Below are 24,113 nucleotides of genomic sequence, written 5' to 3'. Positions count from 1 at the left end.
GAATGTTCGGTACTGGATAATTGTCCATGATTGTGTGGTCATTGAGACGTCTATAGTCACCACAGAGTCTGTAGGAACCATCCTTCTTCGGTGTGAGATGAATCGGTGACGACCAATCACTGGAGGATGGGCGTACAATGCCTGCTTTTAATAGGTCCGAGATGACTGCTTTCGCCGCTTTGAGTTTGTGTGGATTCAGGCATCGTGGTCGGTGTCTGACCGGAGGGCCCTCAGTCGTATTGAGTTTGTAACATGCGCCGCTCGTGATTGATAACACGCTATGCGCACGGGGTGCGTCATTAGTATTCAAACACTCCTGCAATGAGTCAATGATTTGAGTGCACGCCGGTTTGTGCGAAGAGCGAATACCTCGAAGTGAGGCGAGTTCGGATTTCATGCTCCGTAATGTCTGTTCGGTACACTCGATTAGGGAGTTGAGCTCGGCCTGTGTTTCCTTGAGTTCACTGATTTATTGTCGTCGTAGTAGCACGTCGCAACTTTTACTAGTTAACTTGGTCGCAAGAAGAGCACATTCGGTCTGCAATAGTGAAATGTCAATTTTTGAAGGTTGTGTGTTCACATCACGTCGGGGTCACCAGTGTGGGATTTTGGGTCATTATCGTATAAATAACAACCTGTTGATCCACTTGTTAAAACAATGAGCACATTTATTGTCACACTTCAGATATACGTCATTACACATCAAAAGTATCACGTAGACAGAACATAATGGTCGCCTTGGCCCCAAAGAGCTTTTTGCGCGCCAGAGATGTTATGGCACGTCAGTGTTGCCACAAATATGTTATTCCAGAATATACAAACATTACAAATACAACTTCTGCAATTTATCCGGCGCATTTCTTCTTCCAGTTATTTTTAGGTTTGCAGCCAGATTCCATCAACATTCTGCCACAATATTTCAGCCCAGAGATGTCCAACCATCCTCAGGTGATTAAATGAAGTTCTGAAGAGACCTGATGCAGTCATGGTATCATCTTATACCATGACTGCATCGGGTCTTGTCTACTCACCTGAGGGTGGTCGGATGTTTCTGGTCTGAAATATCATGGCAGAATATTGATAGGATCCAGCTGCAAACCTGAAAATTACGGGAAGGAAAAAAAATTCAAATATAAGATATTTCAAGAACTTTCCAGAAACGATAAATACTAAATAACAAATAACTGTGATGGTCAAGATTGAACTGGCAACCCTTAGCAAGCCAGCCAGTGATGGTAACCATTATACTGTGGTGCATGCACCACAATGTACACAAAAAACAGCCAGTGATACAAATATTACTGCAAGCTGTGGTGCAGGCAGTACAGTGTACTAGTTAGCGCCAGTTCAAATCCCGTTGCCCTCAGTTATTTGTTATTTAGTATTTCTGTTTCTGGGAAGTTCTTGAAATATCTGTCCGCCCAAATATTATTAAGAAGTGAAATTCCAAGTACTGCTGATAGACTCATATAAAAAAGCTAAACAACTATGGTAACTTTTGGAACTGTTAGTTCCCTCACAAGGAGGAAAGACATATCATCTAACAGGAGGAGCTAACAATTCTGAAAGTGTGATAGTTTATTGTACAGTTATGCGTGCCTGTCAGTAATACATCTAAATATTAGTATGGCCAACCATAATGTCTCTTTGTAATTTTATAATTTTCGCATTTAAGTTTTCTTTGGATACAAAAAAATTATTTTAGTTGATGTCAGCTTATGTCAGTTTCTAATTGCATTTCAGTATCATTTTACAAGAGAGCGCAAATCCTCATAGGTGATATATGGGCCTGCTTCAAGGGAGAAGGTCTAGGTTATTTCAAAGACATTGATTCCCTTTCAATGTTTGCAGATTACAGGTATGTTAATCCTATGAATCTGTAGTAATGATATATTTTTTAAATTAGCAAGCTAGTTCAGAAACTGTCATAACAGTGTATTTATTCTTTTAGTTGTGTTTATTTTAAATGTTTTAAATACTAGTGTTTTTGTTGGTTTATAAACAAAAATTAAACATTGTTACCTGGAAGAATTTATTAAAAAGATATGGAAGTATTGTACGATATCTCAACATATTTACCACCACAGTTGAAATATTTTATTGTACTATGAAATGGATTTCTTTGTTTCTGTTTCATAAAAATCTGCTGCTTGTTTTTGGAACCTGTGTGTGACGGTTGACTGTACCTCTCAGTCACTGTGAACATTTTGACCAGATGGAATTTTCTGCAGGACTGAGAATAGGTAGAGATTGTGGATCTAGATGAGAACTACAGAAAATGGGCTGTGTACAGTGTTGTAAGTGTACGAATATTTTCACTGACCATCAAAATATTTGTTGTTTTTGTGGTGGTGGTCTTCAGCCCAAAGATTGGCATGAATGTAGCTGTCAATGCTAGTATCTCCTATGAAAGCCCTCCATCTCTGTGTAGATATTGCAGCATTCATCCATTGGAACCTGTTTACTGTAGTCAAGCCCTGGTCTTCTGCAACAATTTTCACCCTTAAAATTTCCACTCCATTACCTTATTAATTCCTTGACGGCTTACAATGTGTCTTCTCAAACTATCCCTTCCATTAGTCAAGTTGTGTCATAAAGCAATTTTTCCCCAATCTGGTGTAGTACTGCTTATCATTATTACCATATAATTTTCACCATTATTTGGTGTCAATAAATTTCAGAAGTTTCTAGTCTCTGCCTGTTTGTACAGATAATCATTCACAAAACACTTGCGTATAGCACTACACCCCAAACAAATTCTTCTGAGACTTCGTTACTCATAAATTTGTATTAGATGTTAACACATTTCTGTCAGAATTACAGTGTCATTGGCAAACCCTGAAAATTTTTGTTTCTTCTTCCCCAGCTTTAATACCATTTCCAAATTCTCCATTAGTTTCCCTTATGTAAAGACTGAGTAACATGTGGGATAGGTTACAACCCTGTCTCATGCCATTTTCATTTGTTGCCTCCCTTTCCCATCCTTCAACTCAAATAACTGAAATTTTTACCCTTGGCATTCTACGCCATTTGATCTGAATGGCCTGAGACAATTTCCACTGTGATCCATTTTAGCAGTCAGCATTTACTGTTCTACTTCTTGGTGTCAATCTGCATACAAATCCTTTCTGCAGTGAGTTATATGATGTGAGGCTTGCTTTGTGATCCTTGTCTCTGACATATTCAGGCCACATTCCATCTGTTCTTTTCTGTTCTGTGCAGTTTTATTTACTACAGGATTAACAGCTAATTATGTGGTGACTTTGTATTCTGTGCTGCAACCTTTTACAGAGCTGAAGAACTTCATTTTTGATGTTTCCAATTGTCTAGGATCTTCCTTGTTGGAGTTCAACATTCTGCTGTGTACAACAAGGTGGAAGCTACTATTAGTTTATAAAATTTCGCTTGTATCTCATTTATCATGTTCTTTTTGAGCACTCCTACAGGTGTGTTGTATACATTCTTTCAATGGCCTTTATCACTTTCTCCCCCCCCCCCCCCCTCCCCCCTCCCCGAGTGTTCCATGATCAGTAAAGATCTCATTGGTTTCTTTCCTAAGATAACTATGACCATAACTAGTTGTTAAAATCCGTAACGTGTATGGCCAGTTTAGGAGATATAGCGACGTAGAATAAGGCATTCACATACTGTTGGGTTCGTGATTTGATTCCCCACATCATACACACCTCAATTCCATTGCCACAACATCTTTGACAATGCATATTTTGTATTGAATATTCTTGTTGCACATGTCACATTGAGTTGATATGAAATTCTGAGGTTTCATCTATAGCCACTATAGTCTTCATGAGGGAAGCCACTTACTCTCAAAGAATATATAGAATTGGTCGTATCTGAATGATGCAATTGTCCCAGATGTAACTAAAGATTGTGCTGCCACTAACAATAAAATGAGACTAGTACTGACACAAAGTTTGATGGTACCTTTATGATGTGGTCTCATGGAAAGGGAACATCACTCCAATTCATTGCCCACATGAACAAGATATCCCAACAAATAGTTCACTGCTGAAATACAAAAGGAAGGAAAGTACCCTCCTTACAATTGTAACTCAGTGAAATGTAGACAGTCAGTTTGGTCATTCATTGTGTTGTAAACTGACCCACACAGACCAATATCTTCAATAGGTGCAGAGGATCAACAGGTACAGGGAGTGGCAATTGACCCTCAACATAAAAACATGTAACCTATTGCGTATACATAGATCGAAAGGCCCATTATTGTATGACTACACGATTGCAGAACAACCACTACAAGCAGCGACTTCTGTAAAATATCTGTGAGTGTGTGTATGGAGTGATTTAAAGTGGAGTAACCATATAAAACTAATCACAGGAAAGGAACGTGCCAGACTTAGATTCATTTGAAGAATCCTCAGGAAATATAGTCCATCAACAGTGGAGGTAGCCTACAAAGCTGTCATTCAACTAGTACTTGAATATTGCTCATCAGCTTGGGATCTGTGCCACATCGGGTTGATAGAGGAAATAAAGAAGATGCGAAGAAGAGTGCATATTGTTAAAGGTTCATTTAGTAAGCACAAAAGTGTCATGGAGATGGTCAACCAATTCCAGTGGCACACACTGCAAGAGAAGCATACTGCATCATGGTAAAGCAGTTGCTTTGATTGGGACTGAAGCAGCAGGAAACTGGGTGTGCTGTTTCAAAGGAACCATGCCCACATTTGCCTTAATCAGTATGGGAAACCCAAGAAAACTTAAATCTGGATGGCTAGACAGGGATTTGAACTGCCATCGTACTGAAATCAAGACCAGTGTCTTACCACTGCACCATCTCTCTAGGAACATGCATAAACCTCCAAAGTTAGTGTTAAGGCTAGAAGTTGGACAGTTCACAAAAATTTAAAGCATGCACCACACTTGTTGTGTCATCAGGTAAAATACAGGCCAGCTGCCTAGATCTTGTCAGAAGATAAAACAATGTCATTTAGTATGTGGTGTACTGACATTCGTACTCCACAATCTCCAAGCACTGGTGGGTCATCTGTCAACAGTAGAAAGCCTTGATTCCCAAGACAGTGGCCTACACTGAGGTGACAAAAGCCATGGGATACCTCCTACAACCAGGACCTCCTTTTGCCTGGTGTAGAGCAGCAACTCAAAGTGGCATGGACTCTGCAAAAATTGGCATGGACTCTGCAAGTATTTGGAAGGTCCTTGCAGAAATAAAGAGCCATGGTGCCTCTCTCTCTCTCTCTCTCTCTCTCTCTCTCTCTCTCTCTCTCTCTCTCTCTCTCTCTCTTCCCCCCCCCCCCCCCCCATCAGTCTTCTGACTGGTTTTGATGCGGCCTGCCACGCGTTCCTGTCCTGTGCCAAACTCTTCAGTTCAAAGTACCACTTGCAATCTACGTGCCCCATTTACTTGCTGGATGTATTCCAGTCTCTTGTTTTCCTCTACAGTTTTTACCCTCAACAGATCGCTCTAATACTATGGAAGCCATTCCCTGGTGTTTTAACAGAAACCCTATCACCCTGTCCCTTCTTCATGTCAGTGTTTTCCACATACTCCTTTTCTCTATGATTCTGCGCAGAACCCCCTCATTCCATACCTTATCAGTCCACCTAATTTTCGACATTCATCTGTAGCACCACATCTCAGACGCTTCGATTCTCTTCTGCTCCGGTTTTTCCACAGTTCATGTTTCGCTACCATGCAATGCTTTGCTCCAAATGTACATTCTCAGAAATTTCTTCCTCAAATTAAGGCCTGTTTGATATTCTCTTGACCAGGAAAACCCTTTTCCCAGCGCTAGTCTACTTTTGGTGTCTTCTTTGTTCCGTCTGTCATTGGTTATGTGCTTCCTAGGTAGTAGAATTCCTTAACTTTGTCTACTTCATGACCATAAATCCCGATGTTGAGTTACTCGCTGTTCTGATTTCTGCTACTTCTCAATACTTTCATCTTTCTTCAGTTTATTAACAATCCATATTCTGTACTCATAGACTGTTCATTCCATTCAGCAGCTCATGTAATTCTTCTTCACTTTCACTGAGGATAGCAAAGTCATCAGTGAATCGTGTCATTGATATCCTTTCACCTTGAATTATAATTTCACTCTTGAACTTTTCCTTTATTTCCATCATTGCTTCTTCGATGTACAGATTGAACAGTAAGGGCGAAAGATTACATCCCTGTCTTTTACCCTTTTTAATCGGAGCACTTTGTTCTTGGTCTTCCATTCTTAAGATTCCCTCTTGGCTTTGTACATGTTGTATATTACCTTTCTCTCCTTATAGCTTACCCATATTTTCCTCAGAATTTCGAACATCTTGCACCACTTGACATTGTCAAATACTTTTTCCAGGTCGACAAATCCAAAGAATGTGTACTGATTTTTCTTTAGTCTTGCATCCATTATCAACTGCCCAATGTCAGAATAGCCTGTCTGGTGCCTGTACATTTCCTAAAGCCAAACTGATTGTCATCTCACACATGCTCAATTTTCTTTTCCATTCTTCTATATATTATTCTTGTTAGCAACTGGGATGCATGAGCTGTTAAACTGATTGTTTGTTAATTCTCGTACTTGTCAGCTCTTGCAGTCTTTGGAATTATGTGGATGATATCTTTCTGAAAGTCAGATGGTATATTGCCAGACTACTACATTCTAAACACCAACATGAATATTTGTTTTGTTGTCACATCCCCCAATGATTTTAGAAATACTGATGGCATGTTATCTATCCCTTCTGCCTTATTTGATCTTAAGTCTTCCAAAGCTCTTTTAAATTCTGATTCTAATATTGGATCCCCTATCTCTTCTAAATCTATTCCTGTCTCTTCTTCTATCACATCAACAAATGTTCTACCTTATAAAGTCCTTCCATGTACTTTCCACCTGTCTGCTCTCCCCTCTGCATTTAATAGTGGAATTCCCATTGTACTCATAATGTTACTATCCTTGCTTTTAATTACACCAAGGGTTGTTTTGACTTTTCAGTATGCTGAGTCAATCCTTCTGACAATCATTTCTTTTCCGATTTCATCATATTTTTCATCCCTGCCGTTCCTATTTATTTCATTCCTCAGCGACTTGTATTTCTGTATTCCTCAATTTCCCTGAACATTTTTGTACTTCCATCTTTCATCTATCAACTGAAGCATCTTGTGTGTTACCCATGGCTTCTTCAGTTACCTTCTTTGTACCTATGTTTTTCTTTCCAACTTCTATGACTGCTCTTATTAGCTTTAGAGAACTTCAAGTGATGTCTTCATTCCTTAATGCTTCCGTATCCCACTTCTTTGCACACTGATTCTTCCTGACTAATCTCTTAAACTTCAGCCTACTCTTTGTCATTACTGCATTGTGATCTGAGTCTAATTGAAAGCTTCCCATATCTCCTGGCCTTTTCCAATTATATGTCCTCCTGTTGTGATTCTTGAACAGTGTATCCACAGTTACTAGCTGATATTTATTGCAGAACTGAATTAGTCTTTCTCCCCTCTTTTTCCTAATACCAAGCCCATATTCTCCCATAACCCTTTCTTCTACTTCTTTCCGTACAACCGTGTTTCAGACCCCCTTGACTATTAGATTTTTGTCACCCTTTATGTGCTGAATTACCCATCCAGCATCCTCATGTATGTTCTCTATCTCTTCATTTTCAGTTTGCAACATTGGCATGTATATCTGAACTATCATTGTCGGTGTTGGTCTGCTGCTGATTGTGATAGAAATAACCCTGTCATTGAATTGTTCACAGTAACAGACTCTCTGACCTACCTTTGTATTCACAACAAATCCTACTCCCATTATACCATTTCCTGCTGTTGTTGATATTACCCTATAGTCATCTGACCAGGAATTCTTGTATTCTTTACTTTTCACTTCACTGACCCCCACTATAGCTAGATTGAGCCTTTGAATTTCCCTTTTCAGGTTTTTAGCTTCCCTACCACGTACAAGCTTCTAACATTCCATGCCCAATCATAGAATGTTATCCTTTTGTTGATTGTTCAATCTTTTTCTGATGGTGACCGCCCCCTTGGCAGTCTCCTCCCAGAGATCCAAATTGGAGGACTATTCCGGGATCTTTTGCCAATGGAGAGATGATCATGTCTCATTTTCAATTACAGGCCACATGTCCTGTGGATATGCATTACGTGTCTTTAATACTGTGGTTTCCAGTGCCTTCTGCATCCTCATGCCATTGATCATTGCTGATTTTCTGCCGGTAGGGGCAGTTTCTCACCACATGGGCAAGAGAGTGCCCTGAACCTCCATCTGCTCATATGTCATCTTTGACAAGGTCATTGGCAGAATGAGGGTACCTTCTTATGCTGGAATTAATCGGCTATCAATGCTGATTTTTATTCAAAATTTAACCGGTGGTAGGGCTTGAACCCAGCACTGAGCATTTTTTGATTAGTAATCAAAGACACTACGTACCCGTAGATCACAACAACTATGTAGCTTATATAGCTGTTTGTAATTGCAAAAGTGTTGCCAGTGCAGTGTTGTTCATGAACTGACCTCTTGACTATGTCCCATAAATTTTGATGGGATTTGTGTCAGCCAATCTGGTGGCCAAATAATTTGCTCAAATTGTCCAAAATGTTCTTCAAACTAATCGTGAACAACTGTGGCACGGTGACGTGGCACATTGTCATCCATAAAAATTCCACTGTTGTTTGGGAACATGAAGTCCATGAATGGCTGAAAATTGCCTCCAATTAGCCAAACATAACAATTTCCAGTCAATGATCAGTTCAGTTGGACCAGGGGATCCAATCTGTTCCATGTGAACGTAGCCCACACCAGTATGGAGCTAACACTGGCTTGCAGAGTGCCTTGGTGACAACTTGTGTCCATGGCTTTGTGGGGGAATGCACAACACATAAACCCAACCATCAGCTCTTACCAACTGAAATTGGGACTCATCCAACCAGGCCCCAATTTTCCAGTCATCGAGGGTCTACTTAATGTGGTCACAAGTCCAGGAGAGGTACTACAGGTGATGTCATGCTGTTAACAAAAGCACTCACGTTGGTCATGTGCTGCCACAGCCCATTAACGCCAAATTTTGCCGCACTGTCCTAATGGATACATTTGTCATACATCCCACATTGATTTCTGTGGTTATTTTACTTCTTGTTGTTTGTCCGTTAGTAGTGACAACTCTATTAGATTAGATTAGATTAGATTAATACTAGTTCCATGGATCATGAATACGATATTTCGTAATGATGTGGAACAAGTCGAATTTTCCAATACATGACATAATTAGGTTAATTTAACAACATACTTAAGTTAATATAACAACTTTATTTTTTGTGTTTTTTTGTTTTTCTTTATTTTTTATTTTTATTTTTATTTTTTTTATTTTTTCTTAGTTTATATCTAAAAATTCCTCTATGGAGTAGAAGGAGTTGTCATTCAGAAATTCTTTTAATTTCTTCTTAAATACTTGTTGGTTATTTGTCAGACTTTTGATACTATTTGGTAAGTGACCAAAGACTTTAGTGCCAGTATAATTCACCCCTTTCTGTGCCAAAGTTAGATTTAATCTTGAATAGTGAAGATCGTCCTTTCTCCTAGTATTGTAGTTATTCACACTGCTATTACTTTTGAATTGGGTTTGGTTGTTAATAACAAATTTCATAAGAGAGTATATATACTGAGAAGCTACTGTGAATATCCCTAGATCCTTAAATAAATGTCTGCAGGATGATCTTGGGTGGACTCCAGCTATTATTCTGATTACACGCTTTTGTGCAATAAATACTTTATTCCTCAGTGATGAATTACCCCAAAATATGATGCCATATGAAAGCAATGAGTGAAAATAGGCGTAGTAAGCTAATTTACTAAGATGTTTATCACCAAAATTTGCAATGACCCTTATTGCATAAGTAGCTGAACTCAAACGTTTCAGCAGATCATCAATGTGTTTCTTCCAATTTAATCTCTCATCAATGGACATACCTAAAAATTTGGAATATTCTACCTTAGCTATATGCTTCTGATTAAGGTCTATATTTATTAATGGCGTCATACCATTCACTGTACGGAACTGTATGTACTGTGTCTTATCAAAATTCAGTGAGAGTCCGTTTACAAGGAACCACTTAGTAATTTTCTGAAAGACAGTATTGACAATTTCATCAGTTAATTCTTGTTTGTCAGGTGTGATTACTATACTTGTATCATCAGCGAAGAGAACTAACTTTGCCTCTTCATGAATATAGAATGGCAAGTCATTAATATATAATAAGAACAACAAAGGACCCAAGACTGACCCTTGTGGAACCCCATTCTTGATAGTTCCCCAGTTTGAGGAATGTGCTGATCTTTGCATGTTACGAGAACTACTTATTTCAACTTTCTGCGCTCTTCCAGTTAGGTACGAATTAAACCATTTGTGCACTGTCCCACTCATGCCACAATACTTGAGCTTGTCTAGCAGAATTTCATGATTTACACAATCAAAAGCCTTTGAGAGATCACAAAAAATCCCAATGGGTGGTGTTCGGTTATTCAGATCATTCAAAATTTGACTGGTGAAAGCATATATGGCATTTTCTGTTGAAAAACCTTTCTGGAAACCAAACTGACATTTTGTTAGTACTTCATTTTTACAGATATGTGAAGCTACTCTTGAATACATTACTTTCTCAAAAATTTTGGATAAAGCTGTTAGAAGGGAGATTGGACGGTAATTGTTGACATCAGATCTATCCCCCTTTTTATGCAAAGGTATAACAATAGCATATTTCAGTCTATCAGGGAAAATGCCCTGTTCCAGAGAGCTATTACACAGGTGGCTGAGAATCTTAGTTATCTGTTGAGAACAAGCTTTTAGTATTTTGCTGGAAATGCCATCAATTCCATGTGAGTTTTTGCTTTTAAGCAAGTTTATTATTTTCCTAATTTCAGAGGGAGAAGTGGGTGAGATTTCAATTGTATCAAATTGCATAGGTATGGCCTCTTCCATTAACAGCGTAGCATCTTCTAATGAACACCTGGATCCTACTATATCCACAACATTTAGAAAATGATTATTAAAAATATTTTCAACTTCTGACTTTTTGTTCGTAAAGTTTTCATTCAATTTGATGGTAATACTGTCTTCCTCTGCTCTTGGTTGACCTGTTTCTCTTTTAATAATATTCCAAATTGTTTTAATTTTATTATCAGAATTGCTGATTTCAGACATGATACACATACTCCTGGATTTTTTAATAACTTTTCTTAATATAACACAGTAGTTTTTATAATTTTTGATAGTTTCTGGGTCACTACTCTTTCTTGCTGTCAGATACATTTCCCTTTTCCGGTTACAAGATATTTTTATACCCTTAGTAAGCCATGGTTTGTTACAAGGTTTCTTGCGAGTATATTTAACTATTTTCTTGGGGAAGCAGTTTTCAAATGCATTTACAAAAATGTCATGAAATAAATTATATTTTAAATTGGCATCAGGTTCACGGTACACCTCATCCCAGTCTAACTGCTGTAGGCTTTCCCTGAAATTTGCAATTGTTAAATCGTTGGCTGAACGTACTACTTTGGAGGACTGTTTAGTATTGCTGAATGGAGCTATGTCATATATTGTAACTAGCTGTGCACCATGATCAGAAAGACCATTCTCAACAGGCTGAGCATTTATCTGGTTAAACTTATCTTGGTCTATAAAGAAGTTATCTATCAGTGAGCTGCTATCCTTTACCACCCGAGTAGGAAAATCAATAACGGGTGTCAAATTGAAAGAACCGAGTAATATTTCAAGGTCATTTTTCCTATTACCCTCTTTCAGAGAATCTACATTGAAGTCCCCACAAATAATAATTTGCTTCCCCCTGTCTGACAGATAGCACAACAAGGAGTCCAAATTTTTCAGAAATAGATGAAAATTTCCTGATGGGGACCTATATACAGTTACAATTATAAATGTGCCTTTATTTAATTTAAGCTCACAGGCACATGCTTCTATATGTTTCTCTACACAAAACTTTTTTGTTTCTATACTTTTTGCACAATGATAACTTTTGACATATATGGCAACTCCTCCTTTCTCCATATTTTCTCTCATTACATGTGCAGAGAGCTTATAACGACTTACATTTACCTTATCCATATCAGTAACAATGTGATGCTCAGACAGGCATAGTATATCTATTTCATTCTCAGCTTCTAAATCTTCTAAACAAACCAGAAGCTCATCTACTTTATTCTTTAAACTCCCAATATTTTGATGAAATATACTTACATTATTTTTAATTATACTTTTATGAGAACCTTTCCTTATTCTAACATTTGCAGTACTCTCCTGTCTGAGTTTCTCATTGTGCTTAGGCCTAGTTCCTATACCAGTGGTCACATGGTGTTCAGAGAGGCAGATTATGTCAATTGGGTTGGGTGACTTTAATTCATCAATGCAATTACCTAGGACTGAGATACAACCTGGTGGAGATAAAATTTCTGGTGATTGGTGAAAATTTATAATTGATAGCTGGGATTGGTGATCCAATGTGCTAGAATTGTGCTGTTTAATTTCTTTCCTAAACTGAAGATTTGTTTCAATCCTGACCTCTCGTAGAACTTGACATCTTTCTGTCTTACCTATCCTAAAAAAGGTGCTGCTCCAACACCTGTAACCACTGGTATTTTACCATTCATGGCAGTGCCTCCCCCCCCTTAAATTTCCTGCTATTACCCCAGCCAGTTTCCCCTTCCCTTTCCTGTTGAGATGTAGGCCGTGCCTGGTATAGTCCCACTTACTGAGATAATCAACAGGAACCACACCAATATGAGCCCCTGCACCCGACCCAAGCAGCCATTCCAACTCCAAATTAACTCTCCCAACAGAAGAGTTCAAATGAGGCCGGTCATGGCGTCTCAGGACAGATACAAACTCAACATTGGTATGTCTCGATGCCGACGCAATCTTTACCAGGTCACACTCTATACTATACCCAGGATCTCTGTCGATGCTGTTCCCTGGCCCTCCCACAATAACCACGGTGTCTTCCCTGGTAAATCCTTTACAGAGTGAACCTAAATCCTCTGTCATCTGATCCAGACTAGCACTTGGTTTGAAAAAATTTGTGACCTGGTATTCTGGTCCTAATTCCTCCTGCAGAAGTTGGCCTACACCTCTGGCATGAGAACTGCCTACCAACAAAACTTTCTTCCTTTTCGATGACTTTCCTACATTCTTTTTCAATTTCCTATTGAAAGTTTGTTGTGTCCTGTCTACACCTACCTCTGCTTGAGGCTCATCAGTTTCTAACTGAAGCAACAGGTCAAACTTATTTTTGACATTCACCACAAAACTGTCAGACTTAGTTCTAGGCCTGTTCCTTCTGCTACCTGTTGCCACTTCCCACCTCTCTTTGCCCTTCTCCCTCTTTAACCTGTCCAGATCTTCCCTAGCCTGATCTAGCTCAGCCTGAAGGGCAGCAATTTTCCCCTCCTGTTCCACTATCTTCCTATCTCTGCTGCAAATCCTACGTAACCACTGATGAGCCTGATCCACTTTCCCAACACCCACGCCACTGCAGTCCCCCCCAGTGAAAAAACCTACTGCATCCATCACACCAAACCCCGGAACTAACAATTCTACGGCAAGTCAGGCACTTCTCACTCATGGCTAAAATAATACTTTAGCTAGAATAAATCAATTAAATTACCGAAAATCAAAAAAGACGTTACAAGAATTAAGCCTATTCACAAATGTATATAAGCAAGTTTCTGAATTAAAATTCCGCTGTTTTTCTGAGATCTGTATTAAAACAACGAAGGTATACGCTATTTATTATATATTTCACTCGATGGAATGAAAAAAGGACAATTAAACGAGATACTTTAACTTTGATTCTCCAAAAACGTTACGAGAATTAGGCCTATAAACAAATGTATATAGGCAAGTTTCTGATATAAAGTTACACTGTTTTTCTGAAATCTGTATTAAAACAATGAAGTTATACGCTATTTACGGTAGTTTACTTATTTGTTACCGAGAAACTAGTTAAATTACCTTGAAACAAGAAACAAACGCGTTTACAAAATTTAAGCCTAAGCGCGACTTCGCGAAGTTACGATCTTTTCGTGTTTTCTGAAAAAATACGCAAAGAAAAGTCAAACCTTTAACAGCAAGACTAAACGATACACTAATGCACTTATTTAATTTGTTGTCAGCGTTAAACTAAATTATATTCCTGTCTAAATCACTTAACTTTCTGGAAATGGTTTCTGGCGTCACTTACTCGGCGGCCATCTATGCAAACACCACTGCCCATTGACATTAAATGAAGGATGTCAGCCACTGTGTTGTTCATTGTGAAAGGTAATACCTGTAGTTTGGTAATCTTGGCACACTCTTGTCATTGTGAATCTTGGTATATTGGATTCCCTGATGATTTCCGAATGAAATGTCCGTTGCCTCTAGCTCCAACTACCATTACACATTCAAAGTCTAGTAATTCCTGTCATGTGCCAATAATCAGTTAAGAAACCTTTTCATCTGAGAACAAATAACATCTCTGCCAGTGAACTGCCATTTTATACCTTGTGTATGAGGTACTACTATCACCTGTATATGTGCAGGTACTACTATCACCTGCATATGTGCATATCGCTATCCCATGACTTTTGTCATCTCAGTGTATTTGCAGTCAGTCACTTCATGTGTTCGAAGATCAAAAATCACCATCCAGCCATTTGATTTTACATTTCACAGAAAACTATGTACAAGAAACTTTGTAAGAGGAGAAGCTGGCAGTGGAGCTGCTTAAATGCTGCAGTCCTCACATTCTTACCAAGCAGTTCAAGTGGCATCAGACTGTACCAACTAAGTTCTGCAAATGCACGTCAGCTGATGCTCAGGAGAATGGGTAAGGTGTTTGTAGTACTGGTGAAACCAATGGCCACACTAAACAGGAAATGAAGCTCTAGGAATAACACTGATCTTTTTGAATCATCACAGGTGATAAAATGCGGGTTGATCACTTTCTACGGAAAACCAAGCAGATGTTGGCATCACAGTAGATCTCTGCACGAGATCGGATTTGAGCAACTGTGTTAGCATCATGTGCAAAAAACCTCATGGAACTTCTGATGTTGTCTACTATGTCATTAATATATGTTGTGATTAGTAATGGACCTATGAAACTCCCTTGGGGTACAACTGAAGTCACTTTTATGTCTGAAGACTTATCTCCATTGTTGTGTCATTAAGGCCACATTTTCCTTCTATTTAGTCTGTTTCAAAGTGGATGGCTCATTCATGTTTATTTCAGTAATTAGCTAGCCATGTGGCCCTGCTGTAATATCCAAATGTCGTCATCTTTGATTTCTGTATTTGGTATGAATTTTAAAAAACCTCGATGCTGTGCACCCAGATAATTTTGTCATAATTGTCAGTGGAGATTTGGTCCTTACTCCTGAATGTGGATGCAGTGTCTTAATGACTGCATGATCCCACTAACTAATTTGTTGAGTTATACTGACATGTGTTCTGAAGTAGTTGAGATCTTCACTGCATCTTAGAATATCAGTCCTTAATTTGGGGACAAATAGTATGTCAGTACAGGCACTGGCTTGTTTTCCATCCAATGAGAGACATACATTCCAGTAACTAATATCACATTCGTATCCATTCACCATAAAGAACTGTGCGTAAACATGTTTCCTAGACATTTCCTCAGTAGAGGCTACAGAAAACTTGTAGCTAATTGATCATATTTAAATGTCAGTTGAGCAGTGAGAATATGGGAGTCATTACCTTCCATGTTGCTGGGGCAATTACACCCAATTAGTATTTTCAGTTAAGGAGTTGTGTGCATGGATGTTAACCAGCAGCAAAATAAAAGCAGGTGATGCTGCCAAGTTTCAAATGCAGTGCATAGCCTCAGGGAAAATTGACAAAGACTTGCTCAGCAATTAAAGATATCAGGGAAAGAGGTTGTCAAGAGTTACTTGATTTATTTTCTGGTCTTGCCGCATGAAATCTGGATACTGTGGTACAATATGAAAGATAACAAAATATTAGTGTTTATAAAGATCTGACAAGAATAATGATCCCACATTTAAATGCTACAAGAAAGCTGTAAAGATACAAGAGGACTATTGAACACAAGTAAATTGCTATTTAACTGGAAAATAGTTTACTAAAACACGCCATAATATTTTAGTTTGGAATCCACGTCTCATTCAGACCTAGACAACCAAACTGAAGTGGAGGCAGGAGTACAGATGATCTCATATACAGATCTCACATTCTGAGTGTGTTTTCTATACTCACTGAAGTCAAGATTAAATCCAGATATCTTTTAATTTAATGGCCTGTTACAAGGAATATCAAGAAAATAACCTCCATTAGGCTATGAATAAAATATGAAAGTTAAGAAAATTTCTTAGTAATGCTCTAAGATATCACTTTTATATTACTTCTCTGCATAATCACCATTCACATCTAACCATTTATCGTATCTCTTTAACAAGTTGACAGATTCCCTCCGCATTAAATTCTGGTGGCAGAAATTGCAGCTAGCATATGACAACATGTTACAGCTCTTCATTGGAGTCAAAGTGTTATGAGATAAATTACTTGGAGTAAAGTCTAGACTGTTCGATAGGTGTTCAAAAGCATCCCATTTGAAATGATACAACAATTCATGTGTATGCTGGGCAAAGTGTGGTTGAGTATTATCGTGCAAAAATACAACACTGGTGATCACTTGTTTTTAGTGGATCTTCACAGTTTACTCAATGTCCTACATGAGGAAAATTGATTGCCTTTCCACATTTCATAAAATCCACAAACGGGATTCCTATAGCATCCCAAGAATTCATGACCATAACCTATGTGCCAGGCAGAGTTTGACATCCATTTTTTGGTTTGGAGGGGACACCACTGCTGTTTTGATTCCTTATTAGTGTAGGATACCTATGTATTATCACTGATCATGATTCTATTCTCCTTCTGTATCATAACAAGAAAGGAAGGTAAGTGAAGCACTTATCCATTGAGTTTTGTGGTTTTCAGACAGGAGTTTTGGATACAAAAAATGCAGTACTTTTGGTAATCTAATGGTTTAGTCAAAGTCTCATGCAGAACATGCTTGTAAATCTGCACAAACTTGTGTAACCATTTAGTTGTAACAAGTTTGTTTTCACAAATTGTTTCATCAATTTTCTATACCAGTTCATTGCTGACTACAGATCAATAATGGTTACATCTGTCATCATCACGAATTTTCGTCTTTCTACCCTTAAACAAAATGAAACCATTGAAGCTCGACACCTTCATTCATCACATGTGGCCTGCATGCAGCACAAAAGTCACCATTAATGTGAACATCTTTGAGATATTTTTGCTGCTACAAACTATATTACAAAATGGAGTTAACAGTTGGAGGTATGTTCAGTTGACACTCGCATATGAATGGCTGCTATAAGCAAATACAAATCAGTGGAGCTTTCTCACTATTGCAGCTCTATGTACATTGACCCCTACTGCACAAGTCAGTTAAGTAGCTGTTCCCCCAGTACTTCTTATGCCTCATGTGAAGGGAAGTTACTTTTCAAGGTAGCCTGTGTGTGTATTAAAAAAGGCACCCAAAGTGATTTAAAGTAATAAATGTAGTTGGCTTCATTTAATTTTTTACAACAATCTAATGAAAATGAAATATACATGGAGTCTTTTTCTGTGACTTTCATAGGGTCCCACAGGTTTTGGTCCATTTTGGAGCAATGAAATATACTGATGAACTCATGGAGCTGTTAAAATCTGGTAAGTCTCTTTGTTATTACTAAATGTTCAAAGAGTCCTTTTTGTTTGGCTAGCAGTTCAGTTGCATGTTAAAACTGGATGAGGGGTTCCTGTAGTTGTACATACCTTCCTAGTTAATGATACACTCTAAATATGGACAGCACACAGAACTTTTAGCAGGCTTTAGGGAATTATATAACAGATAAGCCATCATTTATAAGCGTAAACATTAAATTATTAAGAAGTATAACACAATCAAGGCAGTTCCTTAAAAATACCACAAAAAATTGAGATGGAGTTCACATCATATTGCAATGTTTCACCCATTGCCAGCAGCCATAACATTGTTTTATCATTATCCATAAGAAGTGTACCTGAAATTTCAGATATACATGTTGTAGCAGAAGTATGTTTTGTTGTAACAACAGTGGTATAGCTACTGTGACTGCTTTTCTATTTGGCGCTCTGAAAACATATGCTAAATGCTGAAGTACATTGTTAGAGAAAATGTGTAGAGTGTAATTAACTAGAAGTTTGCCCACACTAATGTACATCCTCAGAGTTGTGGTTTACTCTTTATGCCAATAGACTGCTTACAGATTCAAGTTTCAGGAGACCATTCATGGACATATTATGCCTTCAACTCCATGAGCCTGGAATGAGCTGAAATAAATGATACCAATGAATTGATATGAATTCTACTGAGCATATCTGAGTCACATTTAAGATATTAGTTCAAAACCAGAGAACATAGCCCGCTACCCTGTATTTGAGAAATGTTTCAGGCTTAACAAAATGTATAACAAATCTAACAGTGGTGCAAAACATGGAGTAACATGATATCTGTATGTTTGCTTCGGTGGAAGACAATAAAGATGTACTTCCACCCCATAATATTTTTCTATTTTCTGGATGTTTGTTATTTGTGCTGAATCCATGTTGCATTTTAAAAAAAAAAAAAAAGTCCTTCACTACCTGTCACAATAGTGTTGTAGATGTAATGTGGGTGATCTTTACATGTGAGTTAGTTTTAAATATCATAGTCACAGCAAAAGTTGTTTTATGATTATAAACAAATTACATTTGTTACAGGTCACATACTAGCAAACGGTAGCCGAGAAGAAGTTGAAATTCGAGGAGTTTCGATTGAAGTGGTTGAGCGTGTTTGCAAACAAGTGAGGCAACTTCTGCAAGAGTACAATATCAACAATGTTACAGTTAACTCAGTTCTTATTGACCATTACCTATGGGACTACCGGCGAGAACATGCAGATTCTCTCGAATATATTCCCTTTCACAAAGTGCGCTGTATTTATTACTGAACATCAAGCGTGGAGTAAAATTAATTTTTATTGCATGTCAGCAGATAATCTGAAAATAGCTTGAATGAAGACTGTGAAGTTCATAAACAATTGTTTCTATAGATATAAAAAAGTGTCCTGTTTATCCTCCTGACAAATACTTCGCATTATAGTATTCTGGAGCAATTTAAAAAAGTTATATTTTGAATTGTTAAGAAAAGAAAGCTTCCAAAATGAGAAAGATCAGTTGGAGTAAACTATGTATTGCACAACAAGACCAGCAATGGACAGATAACAACATTTGCTACAAGTTAACAAAAATTTTTACCTCATGCATATGTATAGCTGCATCCATATTAATTGACAGTATAACACAACCAAATTGAGCAGCCTTTATAATTGCACCGATACAGAACAACACTAATTCCATTTTTCTTTTTATAAAATTCAAACAGTATCACTTAATTTTCTTTCAGTTCTGGGCTCTTCTTTCTTCAGGGTTCTGAAAATATAGTAAAAGTTAAGCTGTTTTTAAGGCTTACTTGAGCACATCAGAGCTTTATTAGACACTGTCCTATTTGAGGTGCTGTGCCCTTACCTTCCTCTGACCATTTGCATTAACTTACCCAGCCAGTTATAGAGGGGACTACAGTTTAATTTGAAATTTGAACAACAGTATGGCTTGGCATTTCTTATGTTAATAAACATTGCAAGAGATAAAAGAAATGACCAGTGACAAATAAAAGTCTTAGGTCTGACCAGGGATTGAACCCAACATCTTTACATCCGTAGTCTGGCAGAAGTTGTCTTCCAGTATGTGGAATAGAGCAGGCGCACACCTTCAAGTATCCCAACTGGTGGATGAGTGTGTCATCACTACCAACAGAGATGTCCAGTTGTGCAGAGATAATACTCAGTCAAATGAAAACTCCTACTATTAATACAAAAACACGCTGAATAAATCTGAACAAGCCTTTTTGTAACTCACCTTATGCTTACTAATCCTATACATAGTTTACAAAGCAATATAACTGGAATGCAATTTTACATGCACGGTGCATGTACCCTTTATGCACAGATTATTGGATGGGCTGTCATCATTATTAATTCAGAAGTTCCCTTGACAAAACTGTTAAGAGAATGAATAAATGCAAGTGCAACTGTGTCAACACACCATGTACGATTTAAACTAAAAGATGTAGAACTAGATTGTGTAGCCTTTGCAGGTGATATGGCACTAACTACCAAAGACATCACTGTTCCACAACAACTTAATTTTTATGAGAATAAGAAAGGAAAATTGGACTACCAATTTCATCTGGGAAAATAAAATTCATGACCGATTTTGAAACAGCACTGGATGAACTCAAAATTTGCAGTAACAGTATTCCTTGTTAAATGATTTCAATACCTTGTGGGTCATCCCACACCCATCCGTTGCCAATGACACATTTCACCAACACTGGAAAGACTGCACTCTCCAGCAGGCAGTATGTTGGTACCCGCCACTGTGTAAGGATCAAAGAATGCATAGTTGTCAGACACGGGTTATAGAAAATAACTGGTAGGATGATAATAGTACACAGAGGTGACAAACATTATGGGATAGCGATATGCACACATTGATTGATTGATTGATTTTAACAGGGAAGATAAAACAGCTTAGGTCTGACCCACCATTGCCCGCACCGAAACTAGGTTTATTGTGCCGTATCGCTCCCTGTATATCTAGTAAAGCAAACCAGTGCACTTAAATAGTGTAAGGAGTCCCTCTACCAGTTTTTTGTTAGACACAATTTCTTCAGGTCTAGTTGTCCCAAAGATTCTGTATCTTTTACTCTCCAATGCCATGCTTTCTAAGATTAGTTGTGATGCGGTTTCTTCACCCTCATTCTAGATTCTACATTTAGGATCCTCTTCCATTATATCCATAGCGTGTAGATGTTTTTAGAAATTCCCATGGCCGGTCCTCAGTCCAGTCATGAGTTTGATCTCTTTCCTGTTCAATCCCAGGATTACTGAGATTCTTTTAAAACATGGCTTGGGCATCATTACCTTACCATGTTTTTGTTTATGGACCTTGGTCCAATACCCTACTTGCTGTTTCCTAAGCCAGTTCTGTAGTTCTAATTTGATCATAGCCTTGGTGATTGTCAGGATAGGTTCCGGTCCAATAAACGGAGTTGTTGCCCCCATCATACCCAATCTATCGGCATGTTCATTGCCACAGATCACTGAGTGGCCAGGGACCCACACTATTGCTTCCCCCTAGCTCCACCAGAGCCCTGTGGCAATCTGCAACAATCTTAGATCTTGTTGCAGGAGCTGCCAATGATTTCAGGGCTGCCTGGCTGTCTGAATAGATGTAGATGCTACGGTCATTGTAGCACCTATGCATATTCTCCTCCACACATGCCCTGATTGCAACAATTTCAGCTTGGAATAGAGAGGCCAGTTTTCCTAGCGAGATGATGCTCTCCAGACGTGGCTGAACCCCATACACCCCTGCCCCAATGCCTTCGTCTGTTTTCGACCCATTGGTGAACCAAACGATGTCCCCCATATGGTGTCGAACTGTTTTTCGCACTGCTCCCTACTTCCAATTATTATGTTGTAAGGCTTGTCGAAGCAGTTGGGAGCTATTATATAGCTGGCAGGCATTTCCTCAGCCATTCCAATATTTACCTAACTCACCATGTTAGTGTGTGATTCTGGATATCCGAATGAGACCCAGTTTTTGCCAATTTTAAGTCTGTGTGCCCCAGCTGCTGTCTCTTCTTGACTCAAAGGTGAAGTGGAGGCATACTGAGCATGGCTTCCATTCCAGCGGTTGGTATGCTGCCAATTCCACCCATTATGGCTAAGCAGGCCAGTCTCTGCACCTTAGCAAGCTCCTTAGCAGCAATCCGCTGTTCTACCCTCTTCCACCACACTACGGCCCTGTAGGAAATCCTAGGTCTAACCACTGTGGTGTATATGCAGTGCATACCCCTGGGGCTTAGGCCCCAGTTTTTGCCACAAGCCCTCCTAGTACTCTCTAGAGTACTTTTTACCTTGGAGCAGATGCTCTTAATGTGAGGGGTCCAAGTTAGCTTCTCATCCAAGGTTACCCCTAGATATTTCACTATCCCCTTCACATGTAGAGTTTCATTGAAGAGCTTTAGATTCCAGCTTGAGTGTTGAATATGTCTCTTTGTAAATGACACCACAACAGTCTTCCTAGAATTAACTCTCAGATCATGTTTACTGCACCATTTTTGCACCATGTCCAATCCTCCTTGTGCCATGTTCCTAACTGTGTCAGTGAATTTGCCAAGTATTACTATGACAAGGTCATCTGTGTATCCTTTGCAGAAACATTGTCTAAAACTTAGTTCCTCAATGAGTTTGTTCACCACTAGATTCTACAATAGAGGAGACTAAACTTGCCTTTGTGAGCAGCCTCTAGTGGTCTTAATTACCATCTTTTTGTTCATCATGGTAGCCTCTACCTTCCTTCCACTAAGCCTGGCCCTGGTCCACCTACATATAGTGGTCCCCTGGTCATGCACCTCTGCTGCCCTTACCATGGAATCGAAGGTCGTGTTACTAAAGGCCCCCTCAATATCCAGGAAGATGCAGAGGGCTATTTCTTCCAAGTGAAGTGCTTTTTCCACCTCCCCAACGAGTTGGTGGGGAGTTGTCTCACATGATTTACCTGGTTGGTATGCATGTTGGTTCAAGTGTAGAGGGACCCTACTTAGGCTCCTCTCACCAACATATACATTAACCAGTTTTTCCAATGTTGTGAGAATGAAGGAGGACAGACTGATTGGTCTCATATCCTTGGCCTTGGCATGATCAGTTCTCCCTGGCTTTGGAATGAAGACAACCTTCACTGCCCTCCAAGCATTGGGAATGATTCCTACTGCTAGGCTAACCCTGTATAGCCTGCATAGGACTCTTATGAGCTTTCCTCCTGCCTGTTGCAGGAGAGCTGGAAAAACTCCATCTGGGCCAGGTGACTTGAATGGTTGGAATGTTCCCACCGCCCACTGGATTTTGTTGAAGTTCACACACTCCTCGGCTGATTCTCAGTCGTCTCTTCGAGTACCTGAGAACCGTTGTCTCTCTGGTCACATACTGGTCTGTGTTGTCCGGCAGAGCATATTGAGGAAAGTGAACTTTGAGGAGCAATTCCAGTGTCTCATGTGCTGTATTTGTATATTCCCCATCCTCCTTCCTCAACGTACCTCCTGGATTGGTTGGTACTCTAGTGAGAATCGTGTGAATCTGGCTTGTGCAGCTGTGCCCTCCACTTCCTCACAGAATGCCTTCCAGGATGCCTCCTTTGCTTGTCTGATTGCAAGATTGTAATTGACAAGGGCCTCATGATATTTAGCCCATTGTCCTTTATGTCTCGAAATGTTAAACTGTCTCCGTACCTGTTTTCTTTGCATTTCCAAGTTATTATTCCACCTAGGCACACTCCTATTTGTGCACTTCTTGGTGATTGTGCAACTGTCCTGATATGAGGTCACTGTGGCAGAAGTAACAGCCTTTGCTACTTCCTTGAATTCTACTGGATTCCCTATCGAGCTTTTAATTTCCGATAAGCCTAAGTCAAGGTCCCTCCAATATGTCTCCCAGTCTGTTTTCCTGGGATTCCTATAGGTCATGGTCTGTCTGAATCCCATTTCAACCTTGAATTTGCTGTACATGTGGTCCAATGAGGATGGCTCCAACACCACATGCCATTGTTTGACATAGCTACCCATCATAATGGAACCAAAGGTTATGTCAATTACTTCTTTCCTTCTGCTATTCCTGAATGTAGGTTCATTGCCCCTGTTCAGGACCTCTAAGTTGTTAGCTAAAAGAAATTCAAGAAGGTACTCACCTCTACTGTTGGGGTCCTTGCTGCCCCACACTAGGTTGTGGGCAATGGCGTCACATCCCACCAGCAGTTGATCACTTTGCCGATGGCAAGTCTCTACCAGTCTCCTCACCTCCAAAGGAGGAGGAGAGCTGTTTTCGTAAAGAAGGTACACTGAGGCCAAAATAATTTCCCTCGTG

The 24,113-nt window shown here is 39.1% G+C and overlaps 1 protein-coding gene across 1 annotated transcript in view; it reads left to right on the top strand.

Annotated features, from left to right (window-relative positions):
• The window catches only part of LOC124711811 (queuosine salvage protein), a 48,727-nt gene extending 28,335 nt beyond the window's left edge, over nucleotides 1-20,392 (top strand). The window contains exons 5-7 of the mRNA XM_047242034.1: nucleotides 1,744-1,858; nucleotides 17,708-17,778; nucleotides 18,850-20,392. Of these exons, the coding sequence (XP_047097990.1) occupies nucleotides 1,744-1,858; nucleotides 17,708-17,778; nucleotides 18,850-19,079 (416 nt within the window). The 3' untranslated portion in view covers nucleotides 19,080-20,392. The remainder of the gene's footprint in view (nucleotides 1-1,743; nucleotides 1,859-17,707; nucleotides 17,779-18,849) is intronic.
• The last annotated feature ends 3,721 nt before the right edge of the window (nucleotides 20,393-24,113 follow it).

Source organism: Schistocerca piceifrons, chromosome 8, assembly GCF_021461385.2.
Source record: "Schistocerca piceifrons isolate TAMUIC-IGC-003096 chromosome 8, iqSchPice1.1, whole genome shotgun sequence".
Lineage (NCBI taxonomy): Eukaryota > Metazoa > Arthropoda > Insecta > Orthoptera > Acrididae > Schistocerca > Schistocerca piceifrons.
Note: the sequence above shows the minus strand (reverse complement) of the source record. Positions and strands in the feature narration are given on the sequence as shown.